The sequence below is a fragment of the Cheilinus undulatus genome, linkage group 5 (assembly GCF_018320785.1).
Source record: "Cheilinus undulatus linkage group 5, ASM1832078v1, whole genome shotgun sequence".
NCBI classification, from domain to species: Eukaryota; Metazoa; Chordata; class Actinopteri; order Labriformes; family Labridae; genus Cheilinus; species Cheilinus undulatus.
This window is the reverse complement of record NC_054869.1, coordinates 23,483,570-23,505,017: the sequence shown is the minus strand read 5'-3', so window position 1 is coordinate 23,505,017 and position 21,448 is coordinate 23,483,570. Positions and strand designations below refer to the sequence as shown.

At 41.6% G+C, this 21,448-nt stretch overlaps 1 protein-coding gene across 1 annotated transcript; it reads right to left on the bottom strand.

The window, feature by feature from the left end:
* Window positions 1–1,197: 1,197 nt before the first annotated feature.
* On the bottom strand, window positions 1,198–17,556 carry LOC121510012 (nucleus accumbens-associated protein 2-like). Its single transcript, XM_041787873.1, has 8 exons — window positions 17,452–17,556; window positions 9,807–10,445; window positions 9,485–9,696; window positions 9,074–9,333; window positions 6,666–6,842; window positions 5,733–5,838; window positions 2,936–3,033; window positions 1,198–2,458 (listed from the first exon to the last, which is right to left on the bottom strand). Exons 2-8 carry the CDS (start codon window positions 10,257–10,259, stop codon window positions 1,824–1,826), a joined length of 1,941 nt encoding a protein of 646 aa, XP_041643807.1. The 5' UTR covers window positions 10,260–10,445; window positions 17,452–17,556; the 3' UTR covers window positions 1,198–1,823.
* Window positions 17,557–21,448: the final 3,892 nt, after the last annotated feature.

Sequence of the window (21,448 nt, the reverse complement as noted above, 5' to 3'; positions counted from 1 at the left end):
AAACCTAGGGGTTAGGGTTAGGGGAATTCAATAAAAAATAACACACCACAAACTAAGACAAAAAAACAACAAGGGTTAGTACGTCATGTCCCTCCTCATGGTTGAGGTCGCCCCATTGTAGAAGCCCGCAACAGATGAGCCCAAAGCGCCCCGCCATAGAGTTCTGCAGCCAGATGCCTGTCGGCAGCTCAGCTGAAAGGGCAGAAGTCATGTTTTAATCATTGATCAACCCAAAATTTTCCTGCTGTATTTCAAAATAAAAGCAGGTCAGTATCCAAACAGGAAGTATATAAGACAAAATGAAACAAAAAGTTTTAAATGGAGAGTGATGGAATTCCAAAATGGGACAAAAAGCAACAAACATTTTAATCGTTTTGACAGATCTAAAAAACAAACAAAAATAACTATTGGAGAGTCCCTTAAAAACATCAAGCTTGGGGTCAGTTTTCAGGGTACCATGACCTGATGAATTCAAATATCAGGAACCTGGTACTTTTGGTAGAAAAAAAATAATCAAAAAAAAAGCAAGAAATATGTTTAGTTGTTGGAATTTGTGTTTGTTTGTGGATCTGAAAAAGTACAAGTTACAACTTCTTATGAATCTGTATCATGATGTTGATCAGGCATCTTGAAAGGCATTTTTTTCAATTAAATCAGCAAAATCTGATGATTTTAAGTTTTTTTGTTGCTGTTGATTTTTTACAAGTACTTTAGTTTTTATTGGTGGTAATAGAGTTGGTTTACTCCTGGTGCTTAATCTGGTGTTTAAAGTAAACTTAACCCCTGTGGATTTTATGGTTACTTATGAACTATTTAATATATTCACAGCAGCCTGCAGTACCTACAAACTGAGACCACTTTATTTACACATTTTTATTTTGTTGAAAATGTTGGTACATTTCTTCACTTATTTCAAAGTTCTCACATGACTCAGTGCAGGCCAGATAATTGGCTCTAATGGCCCAGACTTTGCCAGTGGGGTTAAGAAAGGTTTTGTTAATCCAACATAGATAAGGACAACTGCTAAAAGAATCTTCCTTTTTGATCTGAAAACAAGAAGTCAAACTGCAGAGCTTGACCTACAGAGAACAGAAAAGATTGCAGTGGGGAAAAACTTTTTAATGTTTTAAGTTTGATCAGATAGGAAAGACAGAAACATCAGTATGATTATCAAGAAGCTTTATTGTTGTTATCAGAGTGAGTATTATCATCATCATCATTTGTCCTGTTGCTATGGGCCTGTGTGCTGGACTGCAGTAGGCTGTTAACATGCAGCAGAGCCGAGCAGACAGACAGATTGGAGGACAGACAGGTAGAGGAGTAGACAGACAGAGAGACAGACAGACAGACAGACAGACAGACAGACAGAGGTAGGTCGGACAGAAAGGTAGACAGGCTGAGGGGTAGAGGTAGACGAGTGGTTAGGTAGTGAGGTAGGGGAAAAGACAGAGAGACAGGTAGAGACAGACAGGTGAGAGACAGACATGGAGGAGGAAAGCTGGACAGACAGGATGGGACAGGGAAGAAGACAATAAGAAAGATGTGGAGACGGATAAAGAGTGACAGACAGATAGAAAGACAAGCAAAAAGTAGGGACAGGACTGACAAGGCAGGTAGATGAGAGAGACAGACAGGAGGAAAGACAAATAAGCAGAGGATAGACAGGTGGGTGTTTGATAGACAGGTGCACTGACTGGCAGATAAAGAAGGACAGGAGGCTGGACAAGAGGACAGATGGATAAAGACAGGAGGACAGACAGGTAGGTTGGAGACAGGTAGCTTTTGTGTTATTTACATACAGGTAGGCAGATGCGATAGAAAGCTTATTGGCTGTCTTCCAGAGGCTCCGCCCCTCTCTCATCTGTTTCAGCCGATCCCCTTTGTGGAGGGGCGGGCTCTGCAGGTTGAGGGGAGGGATGTGAGGAGGAGGATGAGGAAGAGGCGGAGGAGGACAGAGAAAGGGGGAGTTCTGGAGGTTGTTCAGTCTGTGATCTTCCTCCCCCATCTACTTCTCCCCCCATAAGCCCCTCCTCTGCCTGCGCTCCACCTGCGCCTCCTCCTCCGCTTCCTCCCCCGCGGGACCCAGCAAACTGCAGGTGAGGCAGGAGGGCGGCTGGGGCCTCCTTCTCCCTCTCTCTCTCCCTCGCTGCCTCCCTCTCACGCTGCTCAGCATACAGTGGAGCCTCCAGGCCGAGGTAGGAGGCGCTGAGCTGCCGCAGATCCAGCTCGAAGGGGCTGTTGCTGGGCTGCACTGCTGCTTCTCCTCCCTGACCTCCTCCTCCGCCCCTTTTAGCTTTGCGGGGGTGTGAGGAGTTGGTGGCAGGGAGGCTGTCGGGGAGGAGGGATTGGATCTTTGGGAGCCAGCGTTTACGGACTCTGCGGGCGTTGGTGCACATGTCGGCTGCGATGACGTTCATCTCGCTCTCCTTAAAGTTAGGAGCAAAGTTCTGACAGTAGACTGAGGAGGGAGGAGGAGGAATCAGAGGAGAAAAGGGAGGTACAGGTAAATTAAAGGTCAGGACACAAAAGGCAGGAGGAGGTAGAAGAAGAGATGGGGATGGAGGTAAATGAAAAAAGATTAGGCAAAAGATGAGGATAAAGAAGGAGAAGACAAGTGGAAGTGAGGGAGAATGAAGGAACGGAGGGGAGTATGGAAGAGAGGAGGAAGAGTAAGAAAATGTAGGAGAGGGAAGGGAGGAAGAGGAGAAAAACAGAGAAGAGGAGGATGAAAGAGAGGAAGAGCAGAAGTAGGAGTGAGAAGAAAACAAGGAAAAGGAGTAGGAGGACAAAGAGGAGGAGGAAGAAGAACAATGAGAGAAAAAATGTTTCAGTATTTCCAAAATACAGTAGAAAGACATAAATCAGTGAGTCAGACTCTGAGTGTGTGACTATATATATGTATGTGTGTCTATATGGGTTTATGTGTGTGGCTCACGTTTGACGGTGTTTAACACTCGGTTGTCCAGGGGCTTTCGGCTTGGATCATTGGTGGAGGAGCGGATTCCTGTCCCACAGCTATTGGCCAGAGTGTTTCTATGGATACCATAACAACCCAATCAGCACCTATACCAAGCTTTAGATTACCTCGCTCACCCCCCCCCCCCCTCTCTGAGACAATGTGACAGAGCTGTTATGTAAAGCAGCAGCTGGATCCTGAAGGAGGCTCAGTGTCAGAATGTTCAGAAATTTCAAACAGTCTGATGATGTCACATGATGTCTGGTGATGTTGAACTGTCTGAGTATAACACGCTGCTAAGGATGTCAGCTAGTCTGGTTTAGTTTGAGAAGTATAAAACATGGTTAGAAACATTCAGGTAAAAATCATTTGATGTCAAAACTTAGACCTTAGCTGCATTCAGAGATCAGATTATTGATGAGTCACTGCGTGTGCTCAGAATACACAGATGGATTTATCTCAACTGCAATCAGGTTAAAGGTTTCCTTAACCCAAATGATACCTTTGATGTTAAGATCCACGAGGGTCCGGGAAAAGCGTACCTCTTGGACAATAAGCAGTCCATTACACATGTTCACAAAATTTTAGTGTGTTTACCTGGAAATTTAAGTTGCTAAAACAATAGAACTCTGTATAGTGCCTATGGAAAGTATTCAATCACTTCACTTATTTCAATTTTGTTATGTTGCAGCCTGACACTACAGTTGAAAAAATGCATTTTTCATTTCATTATTCTTTACTTAGCACCCTATCATAACAAAGTACAAATGGAATCTTTTAATTTTTACAAATTTATAAAAAATACAAAACAGAAATATCAGCTTGACATAAGTTTTCAAACCCTTTAAAACACTTGAAATTTATCTCCAGTTCCTCATATTTTCCTAAATCTCTAATCTGGGAAAGGCTACAAAAAATTCTGCTGAACTGAAGTTTCCCAAGAGCACAGTGACCTCCATAATTCTCACCTGGAAGTAGTTTGGCACAACCAAGACTCTTCCAAGAGCTGGTCACCCAGTCAAACTGAGCAATGCGGGGACTGAGCTGACTGAGCTCCAGAGATCCTCTGTGGAGATGGGGCAAAGTCCCAGAAGGACAACCATCACTGCAGCCCTCCACTGATCTGGGCCTTATGGCAGAGTGGGTAGATAGAAGCCTCTCCTCAGTGCAAAACAAATGAAAGCCCTCTTGGAGTTTGCAAAAAAAAACTTCAAATGAAGGCCAAAAGAGTATTCATGTGTCCCTGGAGTTCGGTCAGAGTGACCATCCAGTTTTTGGTCACTGCTCCTACAAATGTCCTTCTCCCCTTACTGCTCAGTTTGGCAGGGTGACCAGCTCTTGGAAGAGATCTGGTTGGGCATAACTTCTTCTAAGCTAAATTTCAAATGTTGCAAAGGCTCTGTATACTTATGTCGATGTGATATTTCAGTTTTTTATTTTTCATAAATTTCTGTTTTTACTTTTTCATGATAGTGTATTAAGTGCAGATTAATGAGAATAACAATGAAATGTTTTCGACTGTAAGATCAGGCCGCAGCATAATAAAATTAAAGAAAGTGAAGGGGGTCTGATTACTTTCTGAATGCGCTTTACTGATGAATTTGATATACTGTACCCCTATGAGTTTTGGAGGTATATTGATCAAAACTCACACATCTGAAAGGATTACTAAACCAGTTATACTTTTTCAAGGGTAAACTAAAGTCATATTTCTTGGAAACTCACACTTTATTGTTCCTTCTATCACATTTTGGTTAAGCCTCTGCAACATCTCCCTGCAGCCTCAGTGATGTACCATAAGATACACCTATGCGCCTTATTTTCTTTCAAAATAAAATGAGGTCTGTATCAAAACCGCATGTCAATTACCCCTAGTTTAAGACAGTAAAAAAACTATTCTTTTTGTCATTCTTAATTGAAAAAAAGCTTATATTATATATTATTTGAGAAACAGATGACACTGATGTTTACTTCAGCAAGGGGTAGGGATAATGAAGCTATCAGAAATGGATTCTTACCTTTTTAAGAGATGCATAGAAACTAATATATGTACATTTTTGAATATCAGAACTACATCCTTTTGAATAAATGCTGAAAATCCTTTATACAAAAACTGGCATTGAACATTTTAATTAGTTTTTTACAAGCTGATGTATTGTGTTTATCAGAGGCACATAAAAAGTGAGACATCTCATTTTTTTAGTCGCTTCTAAAAATGGACTAGTTGCCAAGTACTGTTACAGAGGTAACAAAATATACTTATCTTGCTGTTACAAAAACTGTTGTAAATATGTGTTATAAGTACAAAAAAAACTTAGTAACTTATAAAGTAGGAAGTTTTTTTTTTTTCAAAAAGTACATATCTTTTCGAAGTATTTACAACTGATATACTATTTTCAGTGGTATTCTTTTTGTGTATTCAGTATGCTTTCTAGTGACATAATGTATACTGAAAGTGTATTAGGCAGTTGACTCCAATCCATTTTGGAGGTATTTTAACGGAAACCTTTCAACAAAAAAGTATACAAAAACTAAAAATAACAACAACAAAAAATCCTGTTTTAAGGATTTGCAAAAACTGGTAAATATGCTCAAAAGTATCAGAGGTGTTGGTAGGTTGTTAGTTTATCTTCAAAAGAGAAAGGCTGGTAGTTCCCCCAGCCTGAAATTGTTCTGCTAAGCTATGTTAACCATGTCCAAGGTTATATCTTTGTAGAATCAAAAAATAGGGAGATAGAGGTAGTTTAAGATGTTTCAGCAGAGTTTTACAGCTCACCTGTCAAAGAAGGTAGCCAGCAGTCTCCTGAGCAGCACCTTGTGTTTGACTCCGGCACACAGGTGACAATTCATCAGCTGACCTCGAGTCATAAACACACCTGAACCTTAACACACAAACACAGATGCACCAATATCAGCTTCCATAGCACCACTATGATCTAGATCGCTTCAGTAAGGCTGCCTCTATTTTTGAGTTAAGGGTCTTGGACTATGATATGAGAACACATTCAGAAATTGAGAAACACGAAATTGAGACATTTGTCAGTGATATTTCCCCAATATTTAGTCAGAGTAGGGCACTAATGCTGCTATGATGTTGATCATTGTGCTCTAGTTAGAAATTTATGGTATGAAAAATCATTGTTTCACCACTTTCTCTACATTGATGTAATTCTAAAACTATAACTGATCGTATAAATACAAATTAAATACAATTAAGTTTCATAATGTTAAACAATACAACAAGAAAGATGCAAACTCATGGTTATGCCATCTAAGAGGCTGTTTCCTAGCTAACTAAATGTTGGCTGTTAAGTAGCTAAGTTCTCATTAGCAGTTGTCTGACTCTCGCTAATGAACTATGAAATGTTTGTTTTTTTGTACATTGAAATATGGACCCATAATGCTCCAGATGTCTCTATAAATAGTCCCTCATGTTGCTATATAATAAAGCAGTGATTGCTATTGTCAGACTCTCACATTTTTATGACTTAAATCAGGGAATACAGCATAATTGATAACAACTTTGAACTTCTAACCCTTAGCATGAAGTCTGGGAAATGGCCACTATGTGAATGTGGTGAATGGCTATATCACTGACCATTATTTTCCTCTACTTTTTGCAATCTGTTCACTTTTTTATTTAAATCAATGGCACATTTAGTGCCATATGTAATATCCAGTATTTCTAATTGGTTTTCAGGTGTCTTACCAGCCACCAGCTCCACCTTCTCCCCAGGGTCTCCCTCGGTGTAGAGCGATGGGTGACAGCGATACCCAATCTGACTAATCAAACTAGCAGGGAGAGCCATGTTGTCCCGACCAACCAGTACGCAGGGTCGACGTTCATTAGCCAGCGGGAGGGACAGCGTCTCCATCTTCTCTTGGACTGATTTATCAATGAAAAAAGACAAAGATTAGCATCACCAGATGGCAATGATTATTACAGATTTATTCTAGCTAGTGTGATTCTATAGATTGTTGATGCTGATCATTTGCTGGTCCAAGAAAACCTGACTTCCACACACCCGCTGACAGATCTCTGCAGCCACAGACTTTTCAAGAAAGTTTCTGGTAAGTCATGAGTACTAATGCCTAACCACATATATCATTCATGAAGCCAGAGTTTCTGCTTGAACTGCACGGTGAGATCAATTCTAACAGACAGAATGTGTACTGGTCTTGAAATGACTTACAGTAACAGGGTAAGAGAGCCAGTCTTTACTTATGCCCTCCTCAAGGTGACTTGGACGTGAAGTTTACAACAGGGGTGTCCAAACTATGGCTCGGGGGCCAAATGTGGCCCGTGGTCCATTTTTGATTGGCCCTCAGCAAATTCTAAACATTAAATGAAATACGACCCGCATTTGAACATGAAGCTTGACTCTATCGTACTTCTTCATTTCAGCACAAGGAAGTGCTATTTCTGTAAACAAATATTTTGACAAGAAGTCTTTACTGATTTGAGTTTTTTGTGACTGACGACAACACTGTAAATGGAAAACATATTGGCAACCAACTTAATATCAACATCTTGATTTATAATGCCCTGATAGATTATGAAGGCCTATAGCAGTAACAATGGTGTTTTAGGGGTAGAACCAGTAGTAGCCAGGGCCGACCAGGACCTCCTGAAATCTGACTGGCCTCTCTAAAATCCTTAAGATGACTGGCTATTTGCCTTAAATGGCTATTAACTAGCCATTTAAGCATACCCAATGACTAAGCATATCTTAACCATCATAAGATTTGTTTTAATAACTTTACAATCCTCAGGATGAGGCATATGAAAGTGGCCCCACCATCCTTATATATTTTCATATGTGGTCCCCAGTGGAAAAAGTTTGGACAACCCTGGTTTACAATGACAACGTCAGCAACTGACAGATCCAGGATGTCTGATTCACTTCCGATTAAAGGACAGATTATGTAGCCAAAAACAAGAGGGTAGAGGTCAGACATTTATTCTGCTTTGTAGTCAACAAGTCACAACAAAAAAAATCCTTGGCACAGAAAGCAGAAGTTCCTTTTGTCTTGCTGGAAGATCGAAAAACACTTTATCATCTACTCTTGCATGCAAAGCAGAAATTTGTCTTAGATTTGCTTGGGCAAAAACAAGACAAAATCTCAAATCTTAGAAGTGTATTTGTCTTATTGAAAGGTAACACATTCACTGGAAAATTTTAGACAAGTGTCTCATTTCAAGATATAAAGGAAAAAGTAAGGCCTGTTTGCTCATAATAAGTAACAAAATAGCTGCAAATGTAGCAACAAAAACATTTACTTGTTCAGGGTATTGAAATTAGCAATGTTCCAAGGTGAATAATTTAAAATCTGGTTGATACCTTTTCAAACTCCAGAGACTTGACTGATCTGAAATGCCTTATGATGCTCAACTTGACCCACAGCCACCATTTTGGAAAACAATGGCTATTTTAGCAGTTCAGCCTAATCTTTAGCAAAGTGATTCACATGGTTTCCTGTGGTAGTAAATCACCAACATGTACGATTTATTCTTTAAGACCTGGGTGAATTTGCTTTGACATAAACGTTTTATTCCTGACATTAAAAAAAATAACTTTTAAAGACAAAAAGCTGTTTTTTGTGTAAAAAGTACTTACCACTTCTCCCATGTGCTTCTTTCCAACACAATAAAAATAAGTTCTTCCTCAGTTCATGGTCACATGACAAAACCTATGCAAACTTGCCTAGATACAGGGGGTGGAGTAACTTACCCACTGGCTCATCTTACCCCACTCTCCCCTAAACATATTTTTCATGAAAAAAAAAAACAACAGGCTGAAGTTCTTCTTGCTCTTATGTGGTCTTTAAACACAAAATTTGACTTATCATATCTTCCTGGTTTGAGAAATGTTTATGCCTGTAATGGATTAAATTTTAGCTCATCTATTTCCAAGTTTCCTTAAATTATTGGTTCAAAAAAGCTCAGTGGGAGAAAATAATGTCCTTGTAGTTTCTCTAAACATATGAATTCTTCCTGAATTTTACCTGATTTATTTTCAATTGCATAACATTTTTTTATCACTCCATAGTTTGAGTTTAATTAAATCTCATTTCAATGGCACATTATTGACTGGATTGCACTGTGTTGTAACTTACTGTAGGGGTTTCCAGGATGCCCATAGATGTGCTGATAGAGTCCAGGGTGGATGCTGCTCCCATAGTAATCCTCCTCCAGCTCCTCTTCAGTGGCCGGGTGAGAGGGTGGGGAGTCTGTGGGAAGACTGGAGCCTCCTGGACTGGAGCGTCCCCCTCCTGCCAGCAGGTAAGACTGCAGCCCTGGAACCAAACCTCCACCTGCACCCAGGTAACACAGAGCACTGCTCCTAGAGGACTGGAGTTCCCCAGCCATGTCAACTCTGAGGACAGCACAATTAGACTTCAATTAGACAATGTTGTACCCTGTATTAAAACACAGTAATTTATTTCCATTTCACATTGCTTTGCTGACAGTTATAGTAATGACCCAGGAACTTAACGAACCTGACCTAACCTCCAGCTTATCCTCACCTGCCCTCCTCTCCTCCTGCTGCAGCTCCTCCTCCGTTCTCCTCAGCAGGAGGAGTGTCGGCTCTCTCCTGTTTGATCCTGCTGACAGCCAGCAGCAGCTCCTCTGGGCTCAGAGCTGGCTGGTCTGGACTGGCCTCCTGCAGCTGGGGGGCGCTGTTCTGCTGCTGAACCATCTGGGTGTCGAAGCCCCCGAGCTCGTCTGCTGAGGTTGTCTGTAATGCATGTGCATGATGGTGTTAAAGAGCAGATCTGCTTGCCTATAGATTCCATACTTGGTTTACTTTGAGTAACTATAAATCTATGTGGGTGTGGTCTGACCCACCTGTGAGTCACAGCAGAGAGGTGAGGAGGAGGAGGAGGCCTTCATCATCATCAGTTCCATGCCTCGCTCAACGATGTTCTGGATCTGCAGGTACCCGGCAGTGTACATGAGCACCAGCTGCTCACTTGCAGCCATACTAAGTCGCCCAGTGTAGCAGAACGACAGAATCTGCTGGAAACATGTCGGCGTGACTGAAGACGGCAGCTCGAACACGGCCTGGGATGAGGAGGAGGAGGATGAAGAGGACGAGGAAGAGGAGTCAGCTGCAGAGCTGAACAGGTCTCTGAAGTAGAGAGAGGAGGCAGCAAGGACAGCCCGGTGCGCCTTGAAGGCCTGACCCTGCACCAGGATGGAGACGTCGCAGTAGTGACCCATCAGCCTCTGCTCGTTCAGGCTGCCCAGCACACTGCTGCCAAAGTCTGGGATCTCCACCTGCAGTAGCCCCTCTGACATGGTGGATGGTGGAGAGAAGGACGGGATGGGAAGTAACTTAGGGTTCAGACTAGCTGGTGGCAAGGTGGAGATGGTCCTGCTCAGCTAGAGGTAAGAGTGTTTAGGTGTCAGGGATCCCAAAGATATCAGCACCAGAATGATGTAGACCCATTTTGTTGTAGAGAAGACAGAGGTCAGATGTCAAGCCTGGGGTAGACAAAGAGGAAGCAGAGACTGTAGATTATCAGGATGAGAGGTAAGCTCTTAAAAGAGGGACAGTTTTTAAAATAAGGAGGAGGGAGGAGAGAAGAAGGGGAGGAGGGGGGAGTTTAACACGGCAGCTTCACACCTTCTTGTCTACTTGCAGCAACAAACTGACACCTCTCATTTTTTTGCTTCTCTCTTAACACTTTTACAAAAATGTAAAATAATACGTACTGTTCATAGACTGTACAGTATATTATCACATACTACATATTAAAATTTAGAAAAAATGTGATTGCTTTTATAAACGTAAATCTACCAAAAAATTATTAATCACACAAACTTCCCCCTCTCTGTGGTCCTTTTTTTACCCATTCCCTAATGACATCACTGCTTGCTGACTCAAGTGCTCATTTTAATCACTGAATATTTATTTCTTCTTCTACGGGACAAATCTTTGTCTACCTGGAAAAAGCAGAATCTGTGTCAGCTTTAGACCATCATACGTCTATGCCTTTCCTATTAGTCCCCTTGAGGGGTCTGGGACCCTTAGGGGGGCACCAATGATCCTGGGGAGAGAGGGCAAAGCTTTACCTGCTCTGTCAAAGTAAGATTAGCAGATATAATTCAAGATAACACACTAACTGAATGGTTTATATAAAGGCCTTTCAGCAAGAACTAGTAAATTATGATAGGATTTTGTCAATGAAAGCAAACAAAACGGATGCTAAAATTTTACAGCAATGCATCACTTTTGTGTTGGTCCTGTGGGGGCTAAGCTTTTCTAAGAGAGGGATCAAAGAAATATGGTCTGGAACCACTGACTTAACGTAAATCTTTTCATTGCTGCTCCAGGTTTTGGATTCAAATTCAGTATGTGGTTTCCCACAGATGCATCAAGGTCTGCAGATAGAAGAAAGACCTTCTGCACTGCAGTCTTGTTATCTGCAAACCTGTGATTTGTGTTCAGATTAGGATTTTCAGAGCAATAAAATCTGATACCTTAAATCTAAAATTTATGTCCTATTGATGGGTATAATGTAAAGTAAGATTGGATCTGATGCCGCACCGTAACATGCAGACTAAAAGTGTTAACCCACATGACCTTTATCTGTCCACTGCCATCAACTTAAACACCTCTGCCTCGCTGTTTTTTTTTTTTCACTTCAATGCTGCAGTAAGAGAAGCGATTCTTACAAACGCTGAAACTTTAATTCTGCCCATGAAAAGCCTTTAGTGAAAAGTCTTAAACATGTTACCATATCAAGCAATGGTATCAGTAGTACATTTGCAAAAAAGCTCAGACTTTCCAATTATGCTTACTGAAAATTATTTTATTTTACATATTGTACTGGATGTGCAACAATAATATGCAAGACACCTTGCAACATCTAAACAATGAGTTTAGATATGTAAACTTAGCACAAAAAGTAAGGAAATTTGTATTTGGTAGATTATTTCTTCGTTGTAACAATGCTTCTTGGCAATAAATCTTATACTGTTGGAAAGTCTATTTATTTCCCTTTTAAATGGTGACACATTTGTAAGGAACATGCATTTGTGGGATGAGCAGCAGAGCTGAGTATATGTGGAAGAACCATACACAGCCACAACAGCCTGGCACCTCCTCCTCATGCTGGTCACCAGCCTGGTCACACACTGCTGTGGGATGGCATCCCATTCTTCAACCAGCATTTATCGCAAGTCAGTCAACGTGGTAGTGTTGGTCACTCTGGCAGGAACAGCACGCTCAAGCCGATCCCACAAGTGTTCAATGGGGTTGAGGTCAGGACTGCTGGCAGGCCATTCTATCCTCTCCAATCCCAAATTCTGTTGGTAGTCTCTGATAAACCCCGCTCTGTGGGAGCGAGCATTGTCATCTTGGAGGATAGAGTTCGGTCCCAGACTGTGGAGATATGGGAATGCCACTGGTTGCAGAATTTCATCTCGATATCTCTCTGCATTGAGATTGCCTCCAGTGATGTCAAGCCTCATCTTTCCAGTGAGGGAGATGCCGCCCCACACCATCACTCTGCCTCCACCAAAACATGTTATTCTATTGGTGCAGCAATCAGCATAGCGTTCTCTGTGTCTTCTCCACACTTTGACCCTATGATCCAACTGCCATAGGCAGAATCTGGACTCATCGCTGAACATAACATTCCTCCACATGTTCAGGTTCCAGTGCATGTGCTGCCAAGACAACCGCAAACGGGCCTGACAGTGAAGGGCAGTCATGGCAGGCTTTCTGGCAGCGCTATGAGACCAGAGATTGGCTGCGTGCAGTCTGTTCCGGATCGTCTGGGCAGAGAGCCGTCAGCCATATCGTCCTGCAAACCTTGACTGCATATCTGTAGAAGCCAGTACCTAAGTGCTGACGGGGGAGGAAACGATCTTCTTGGGGTGTCGTCTTCTTGGGACAGCCAATTCACGTCCTGTCTCTGACATTGCCTGTTATATGGAACTTGGTCTAAAGTTTGGGGATGGTGCTAGGGCTAACTCCAAACAATGCTGCAACTTGTTGTTTTTTTTTTTGTGGAACACCAGCTTGAAGTTGCCCTATCACACGGGCCTCTATCCACATCAGTCAAACGTGGCATGCCAATTCTTGGAGCAGACACCTACTGACCACTGTAGCAGGGCCCATGCTCACAGGTGCTGCCAATCAGGTGCCTTGGGGTACCAGAAGCTCAGTCAATAGCAACAGCAAAATAAACTGTTTGGCATTGGCAGAGAAGATTTGGCAAATTTATCATGGGCGCAACACACATACTCAGCTCTGCTGCTCATACCACAAATGCATGTTCCTTACAAATGTGGCACCATTTAAAAGGGAAATAAACAGGCTTTCAAATGGTATAAGATTTATTGCTAAGAAGCATTGTTACAAAAAAGAAATAATCTACCAAATACAAATTTCCTTACTTTTTGTGCTAATTTTATCATAATAACATACCTTAGTTAAAATGAGCATTTCACTGTTTTTAAATATAAAAAAAATATTTAAATAACAATTGAACAATGTTCAACACTTAGGCTATTCCTAACTATCATCTGTTTCTTTGGTATATTTTAAGTAAGCTGTTTTCGAAGGCCTTGATAATTTTGCTTCATCAGATTGTTAAGTGATAAAGATGTCCCATAATCAATGTATATTCCCCTGGCTTTTACAGAGTGTTTTCATTTCTGTTTCTATGCAGATGACAACATCCTGTGCACCAGATGCTTCACAGTACACCCACCAGGCTTACCGCAGAAAAAAAATCCAGGTTTTCATTAATCTGAATTGATTTTTTTTTAACTCTAAAGGAGAAAAGCGATTTCTTATCAAGAATTTAATAAATGCAGAACAAAATGATGAGTAATGTGGTAAGATAGCAGATTTTGTTTGGTTTGCCAATTCTTCTCATCCGCACACTCCTACACTGGTGAAAAGTTATATTTGGAATTGATTTTTTAAAACTTTTCAGGCGCTAATGGGCCTTACGTTTGAGTAATTATCAGACTGCTACCATGGTAACTTGAAATATATTGTTTATTGTGCAACTGAACTGAAAGACACTCAGAGGAGATGGCTGTTCACTTTTGTTTTTTTGTACAGAATTTGGTTCAAAACATGTTACTACTTAATAGCCTGACTGATATTAAAATTACTGAATATTATAATCTCACTGTTTAAAAAATGCTACAATGGGCATAGAATCTGATTAACCTTTTAGGTTAATTTCTGACTCCAAAAAACCCTCAAGACGGCTAGAACTAAAATGCCGAGCTTAAATCTTTAGAACATAAGTCCTTTAACTACTTAAAAGTCAAATGACTGTGATCAGCTCTTACAAACAAAAGTATTTAGAAGTACCTTCATCAATTCCAGCACATCCGATTACTCAAAGTTTTTGATTCCCTGGTGTTTTGGTCGAGTACTCTACTACCTTGTTTTTAAGAAAGCTAATTGAATAAATAAGTAATTATCATTACTTTAATTGACATTATTATTTACTTGTTTCTCTTTTTAAACATAAAGCATCTCTCATATAATGAACTCATTGCATTATTATGCTTAGAGTCATTACAATTTGTCACAACCGACCAGTGCTCAAAGAAGTAATCACGAAAATATACCATAATCAGCAGATCCATACTTGTCAGTAAAGCTCATAAAGCCAACCAAAATACATTTATTTTTTGTCTGTGGCATCAATAATACTCACTGATCCAAGTGAGTACCCAGTCAGTTGCAAGAAAACTGTAGTGCAGTCGGTGTCAGTACCAGTCCAAGCATGACAAGTTGACTTTCTGATATCTTTATATTAAGTCAGAACTGGGACTGAAATATTTCCAGTTACACCTCACAGAGTGAGCTGAAAATCTGTATGTTTAAGTGTCTTACAGTCATAATGTGTGTTACCAAACTGTGCTGTTGTCCCTAATAGATACAGTCATTTATTCATTCTTAAAATATTCATTATTTATAAAGGCACAGTGATGGCAGCTGCCTACTTCCTGCTACAAACACATGACACATGCCTAGAGAACCTGCAGGGCTGCCACCTCTATGAGCCAGGCATAAAACGATGACTCCTCAAATAAGAACTGGAGAACAGAACAGTAAGTCCCATACACTCATTTGTGTTACGGAGACATTTACAATCTAATGTTTAAGAGCACAGTCCAAAGGGGTCAAAAACAATAGAGACCAGTCCAGTATTGTATCATACAGAATTTAAACTACACTTTACCATTGTGTTAGGGGCTGTCACAACTGAACTGCTCCTTTAAATGTGGTCGACAAATTGGTCCTTCCAAGCCAACAAATGATCCACACAGTGCATTCTCTCTTTGTTTCTCAGAGATGGAAAGAGGACAGTAGATAGAATCAGAAACAGAGATGAAAGAGTGGGGGAGAGACATGCGGGAAAGAAGACACAAACAGACTTGAACAGGTAACATGGCTGCAGACCCACACACCCCATAACCAAACTGATTAATCTCTTCCCTTCTGGTTGGCGTTACAAGGCAGTGCATGCAAAAAAAATTACATTTCTTCCTTCAGGGTCTCAATACGATAAATGCTCAACAGTCACAGAGTTCCTCTGACGGATACTTAACAGTCTCAAAGTGATTCTCATGACTACACAACAGTCAGAGATACTTTGATCACCACTCAGCAGTCACAGAGTTGCTCTGATGGCTTCAACAGTCACAGAGTTCCTTTGATGGACACTTAACAGTCACAAAGTGATTCTGATGACTAAGCAACAGTCACAGAGATACTTTGGTCACCACTCAACAGCCACAGAGCTACTCTGGTGACCATTCAACAGTCAAAGCATTGCTTTGATGGCCACTCAACAGTCACAGAGTCGATCTGATGAATAGTTACCAGTCACAGAGTTACTCTGATGACCTAGCAAGTCAGAGAGCCAAAAAATAGAAAAGCAGAAACCTTTTAACAAGCACCTTAGCTCTGCTCATTGTTAAATACCTTCATGCTGTCTGTTATTGCTTTACTGTATCTCAAATACTGTTAGAAGGCTCACTGTGGTAAAATGGCTCACATCATTTCACTTTTGCACTAATCAACTTTCTTAAATCATCTTATCTACCTCGTGTAAATCTGCCTACATCCTTGCATATTTTATACTTTTTACCTGGTGTGAGAATAAATGGACCAATCAGTGTCATTTGAGGTGGTAGCTATGGGCAGGGTTTAGTTTTACTGTAAACAATGGCAACCGCTGAAGCAGTTAGCTCCAACGTAGCTATAGCGGCAGCTTTATCAGAACTGGCGAACATGAAAAAGATGTTTTTGCTCCTCTCGTAACCTGCTTCGTGCTGAGGCCTTGTATACTAGGTAATATGTTTGGCTATTCTGATTGGCCCATAATGATTGTGACTGACAGAACATTCATCTAATCATTCTAGTTTTATTTTTGGGGAAAGGTCTGCCCTTTCCGTGAGATGTAAAATATATCCCAGGCACTGGATATGTGAATCAGTCTATCCGTTTTGTCAGGTTAGTTGAGTTCCGTCAAATGCAGTAGAGTCAAGCAGAGACATACCCAGTTCAGTACAATCAACTACAGCAGGGTCCAGTCCATTGTGGCACAGATAAGTCTAGTCCAGTTGACTCTCACAGATTACAATCCAATGCAGCTAAGACCATTTGTCTTGTCTAGTCTAGTCTAGAAGCCTGGATTTCAGAGTATTACTAGACCAGCAGAGTCTCATCAGATCTAGTAGAATAGAATATACTTTTGTCTTGTACAGTAGAGTCCAGTAGAGTCTAATACAGTCTGGACCCTTCTATCACAGTTAAATTCAGCCTTGTCCACCCTATAGCTTAAGTATAACTTACAGTAGACACATGTCCAGAACAAAGGAGTTCTGTAGAGTTAACTCCAGTCCAGTCTAAGCTGTTACATTAGAGACCTGTTCAGATGAGTACTTTCAAGCCTTCTTCTTTTTATTCTGGTCTTGTACAGTAGATTCCTGTCTGGTATAACACACTGTAGTCAGGTCTTGATGCATTATGGTCTTGTTCAGTGTAGCCCAGGTTAGTTCAGTACAGTAGACTCTGGTCTAGTCTACCTCAGCCTTGTACAGTAGAGTCCAGTAAAGTCCAGTACAGTCAAGTCCAGTTTGGCACAGAAGAGTACAGCAGAGTTGCATCCAGGTGCCTTTGGTTTGTTTCAGAGTTCAGCTTTATTATTGTTTACAGTGCGACTGCAGCAGAGAGACAGACAGTCCGAGCAGACATACAGACAGACAGACACAGACACAGACAGGTAGCAGGGAAATAAGTCCACAGACAGATAAGAGATAAACAGAGAGATGCACAGACAGGTGGACAAAGAGACAAACAGCTGGTTTCAAGAGAAACAAACAGTTTGAGACTCCAGACAGAAAGACTGAAAAGCAGACAGTACAGTTACAGTTAGGTAGATGATAGATGTTAGACAGGCAGACAGACAGGTGGACAGAGAGACAGACAGCTACAGCTCTTTACCTCTTCTCTGCTCCTCTTCCTCCTGTGCTTCTCCTCCATGCAGCAGGCAGGACGGCTGGCTGGGAGAGGTTTTCTTCTTCTCCTCCGCTCAGTCAACGCATCGTCTGGTGTGTCACAGGAGGGGGGGGGGGTTGGTGAGGTGGGGGGAGGACGGGGGAGGAAAAGGAGGAGGAGGGGGGAGACAGAGACACAGCAGACAGCCGAGGAGGAGGAGGAGGGAGGAAGAGGAGGAGTCATCTGAGGACAGCGAGGGAGCTAATGCGGCTAACTGCCCTGCAGAGGACGAGAGAGGGAGAGTGAGAGAGAGGGAGAGAGACACACTGGCAGAGTGTGGAGAGAGAGGGGCAAGCAGGCATACATTAAACTGCTCATCTGCTAAAGAGTGGAACACACTGCAAAGTTGAAGATTTAAGACAGAATACAAACTAACAGCACATGTTAACTGTAAAAACACACACAGACACAGCTATAAATACACACTCCTGGGATGTGTGTGCATGTGTATATGTGTGCCTGTTTGTGTATGTGTGCGTGAGTTTGTGTGGCATGACTTGGCCAAATGCACAGCGCTGCATTGCAGTGCCGAGGCTGAGTTGGCATGCCGAGTACATAGCGTGCATACTGCGACTGTGTGCCAGGCTGAGAGACACACACACACTCACTCATACACGCACACATACACATAGACGTAGCAGCAGCTTTTTGCAGCCTCAGCTTCCATCATCACGGCTCAGAGTAGTTTCAAACATGAAAGAGAGGCAGTTAAAGACAGACAGGCTGGTACTGTATAGAAAGACAGACAGGCTGTCTCTGCCCGCATGCCTGTCTGTCTCTCACTGTGTCTAAACAGTCAGGCAGAGAGACAGACAGGTTTTGTGTCTGTATTTAAAGTTCTCCATCCAATATTAAAGAGAGGGAGAGAAACGAGTGGGAGTATGGGTGGAGGGGAAGGGGGGTGAGGCTAAATAAGGACTTATACAGTAGCTGCTGTGTGTGTTTGTGTTGTCAGTCTGCAGATCCCCATCAGCTACACCTGGTGTCACTGTGTCATCAGATCACAGTTTCTTTTTTCATGATCTTACATTTTCTCATTATCTCCACATTTCTACTGTTAAACTAGATCTTAAAATTCAAATAACTTGGGTGGGGTCTAAAAAGTGAATCCAGTGCTTAAGTGTCTTAAAACTGTATTCTTTCCAATGGCCAGAAGGGGCCGACTCAAGTTAGAAAAAGCATCCCTTTTGAGTTTATGAGTCTTTATTGCTGGTTTTAAGTCTTTTTTCAGGCATATTGATGTTCATTTTGTAAATGATAGACCCATTAAGAATGCTATAGTTAGAAAAGCAGGGTATGTATGAGAAATGGCTACATTAGAAGGAATTTCAACTAAGCTCAGCAGACAAGAATAAATGTTAATTTAGGCATTCAGTTGTTCATAGAGAGACACTCCTGAGTCAAGGTCATTTTATAAATTAACTGTTCTGTATGTTTAAAGCCCCTTTTCTCCAAGTATGAATTAAATTGACTATATCCCAGGATCTATTCATTTTAATTAAACGGAATTTCCCATTAATCCAAAAGATACATGGGACAAGTGGCATAAGGCAAAAAAAGAGCTACCTTGAATAGGTACCTTTTGTGGAGCTTCTGCTTTGGTGCACTGAGATTTTAACCACCGTTAATAAAATTGAGGTGTTATTTACCTTGTTGTTAAAGACTACTATGAGGGGAGTAGTTTGTTCAATGTGCTGTTTAACAGATTTCCAGCTTTATGTTAACAGTTCATTTTCTAAAAATTGATTGTCAAAGCACATTCACTTTGATTAATTCATTTTCCTTAGTGAGCCGTCTTCTTGTATTATATTAATGTGAAACGAGTTTAAGTAATGCCAATTGCTCGTCACACCTTATGCTGCGTTCCAGGCAAACCGTAACTCGTGGTTTTCCCACCTGTAACTCGTGAAAGTGCACTGGAACGGCAATCGAACTCGTAACTTCCCACCCGTGAACTCGATGTACTCCGAGTTAGGACTTGTGACGTCACATCACTGCCTAAACAATATGGCAGCGTTTCAAAATAACGACAAATAACATAAAATATAAAGTATAAGCTTCTGTTACCTTATGCGCCGTTTCCCCTCCTCTCCCTTGCAGGCTCCTTTGGTGATTGAAATGATTAAGCATAAATCTTATAATGTCTGCCATCTTGGTTTGTTTTCACACCAGAATTCCTTGCGATCAAACTGAAGTCCAAATTTGCCTGGAAGGCTTTCAGGTCGGAACTCGGAGATTTCAACCGGGAAATTTCCGAGTTATGGGTTGCCTGGAACGCAGCATTAGCATTGTCTGTCAGTTTTAGCTTTCTGTTTTTGAGTTTTAAAATAAACTCAACTGAATGCAAACATCTGTGTGTTTACACGCCAAATATACTTGTTAAGCATAAATATATCTTTATCCCTCCACTGACAATCATATCTCTAGTTAATCAATGCTAGCGTGCTAGCAAGCATGCTAAACGTTCGCATCTAAGCCCTGTCTCTGTTAGTAAGAGCATATCTCCAAATAATAGGCTAACAGTAGGCTCCCACTATGCTAATGATTGCCTAATTGTAAGCTTAGCCAACTGAAAATTTAAATATTAGCATTCCCCTTGTAATAGTTATTGAGTTGTCAGTATTCCTATTTAGTGATGATCCATATATCAAATGTTTATACTTACAGCCAGGGTTGCCAGGTCTCAGTAACAAATCTAGCCCAACTGCCGATCAAAACTTGCCCAAAACCAAGCCCAACGCTGAAATCAACAGGAGCCAGTAAACCCATTACCATACCACATACACTATATTGCCAATTATAGTCTGCCAGTATCGCCAGTATTCGCTCACCTGCCGTAACTTGCATATGAACTTCAGTGACATCCCATTCTTAATCCATAGGGTTTAATATGACGTTGGTCCACCCTTTGCAGCTGTAACAGCTTCAACTCTTCTGGGAAGGCTTTCCACAAGGTTTAGGAGTGTGTTTATGGGAATTTTTGACCATTCTTCCAGAAGTGCATTTGTGAGTTCACACACTGATGTTGGACGAGAAGGCCTGGCTCTCAGTCTCCGCTCTAATTCATCCCAAAGGTGTTCTATCGGGTTGAGGTCAGGACTCTGTGCAGGCCAGTCAAGTTCATCCACACCAAGCTCTCTCATCCATGTTGTTATAGACCTTGCTTTATGACTGGTGCACAGTCATGTTGGAACAGGAAGGGGCCATCCCCAAACTGTTCCCACAAAGTTGAGAGCATGGAATTGTCCAAAATCTCTTGCTATGCGGAAGCATTTGTTCCTTTGACTGGAACTAAGGGGCCAAACCCAGCTCCGGAAAAAAACAACCCACACCATAATCCCCCCTCCACCAAACTTTACACTTGGCACCTAGCAGTCAGACAAGTACCGTTCTCCTGGCAACTGCCAAACCCAGACTCATCCATCAGATTGCCAGATGGAGAAGGGCGATCTGTCACTCCAGAGAATGCATCACCACTGCTCTAGAGTCCAGTGGCGGCATGCTTTACACCACTGCATCTGACACGTTGTGTTGCACTTGGTGATGTATGGCTTGGATGCAGATGCTCGGCCATGGAAACCCATTCCATGAAGCTCTCTACACACTGTTCTTGAGCTAACCTGAAGGTCACATGAAGTTTAGAGGTCTGTAGCGAGTGACTCGGCAGAAAGTTGGCAACTTTGCGCACTATACGTATCGGCATCCACTGACCCTGCTCCATCATTTCACGTGGCCCACCACTTCATGGCTAAGTTGCTGTCGTTCCCAATCGCTTCCACTTTGTTATAATACCACTGACAGTTGACTGTGGAATATTTAGGAGCAAGGAAATTTCACGACTGGACTTGTGCACAGGTGACATCCCATCACAGTACTACGCTGGAATTCACTGAGCTCCTGAGAGCGACCCATTTCACATATGTTTGAAGAAACAGTCTGCATG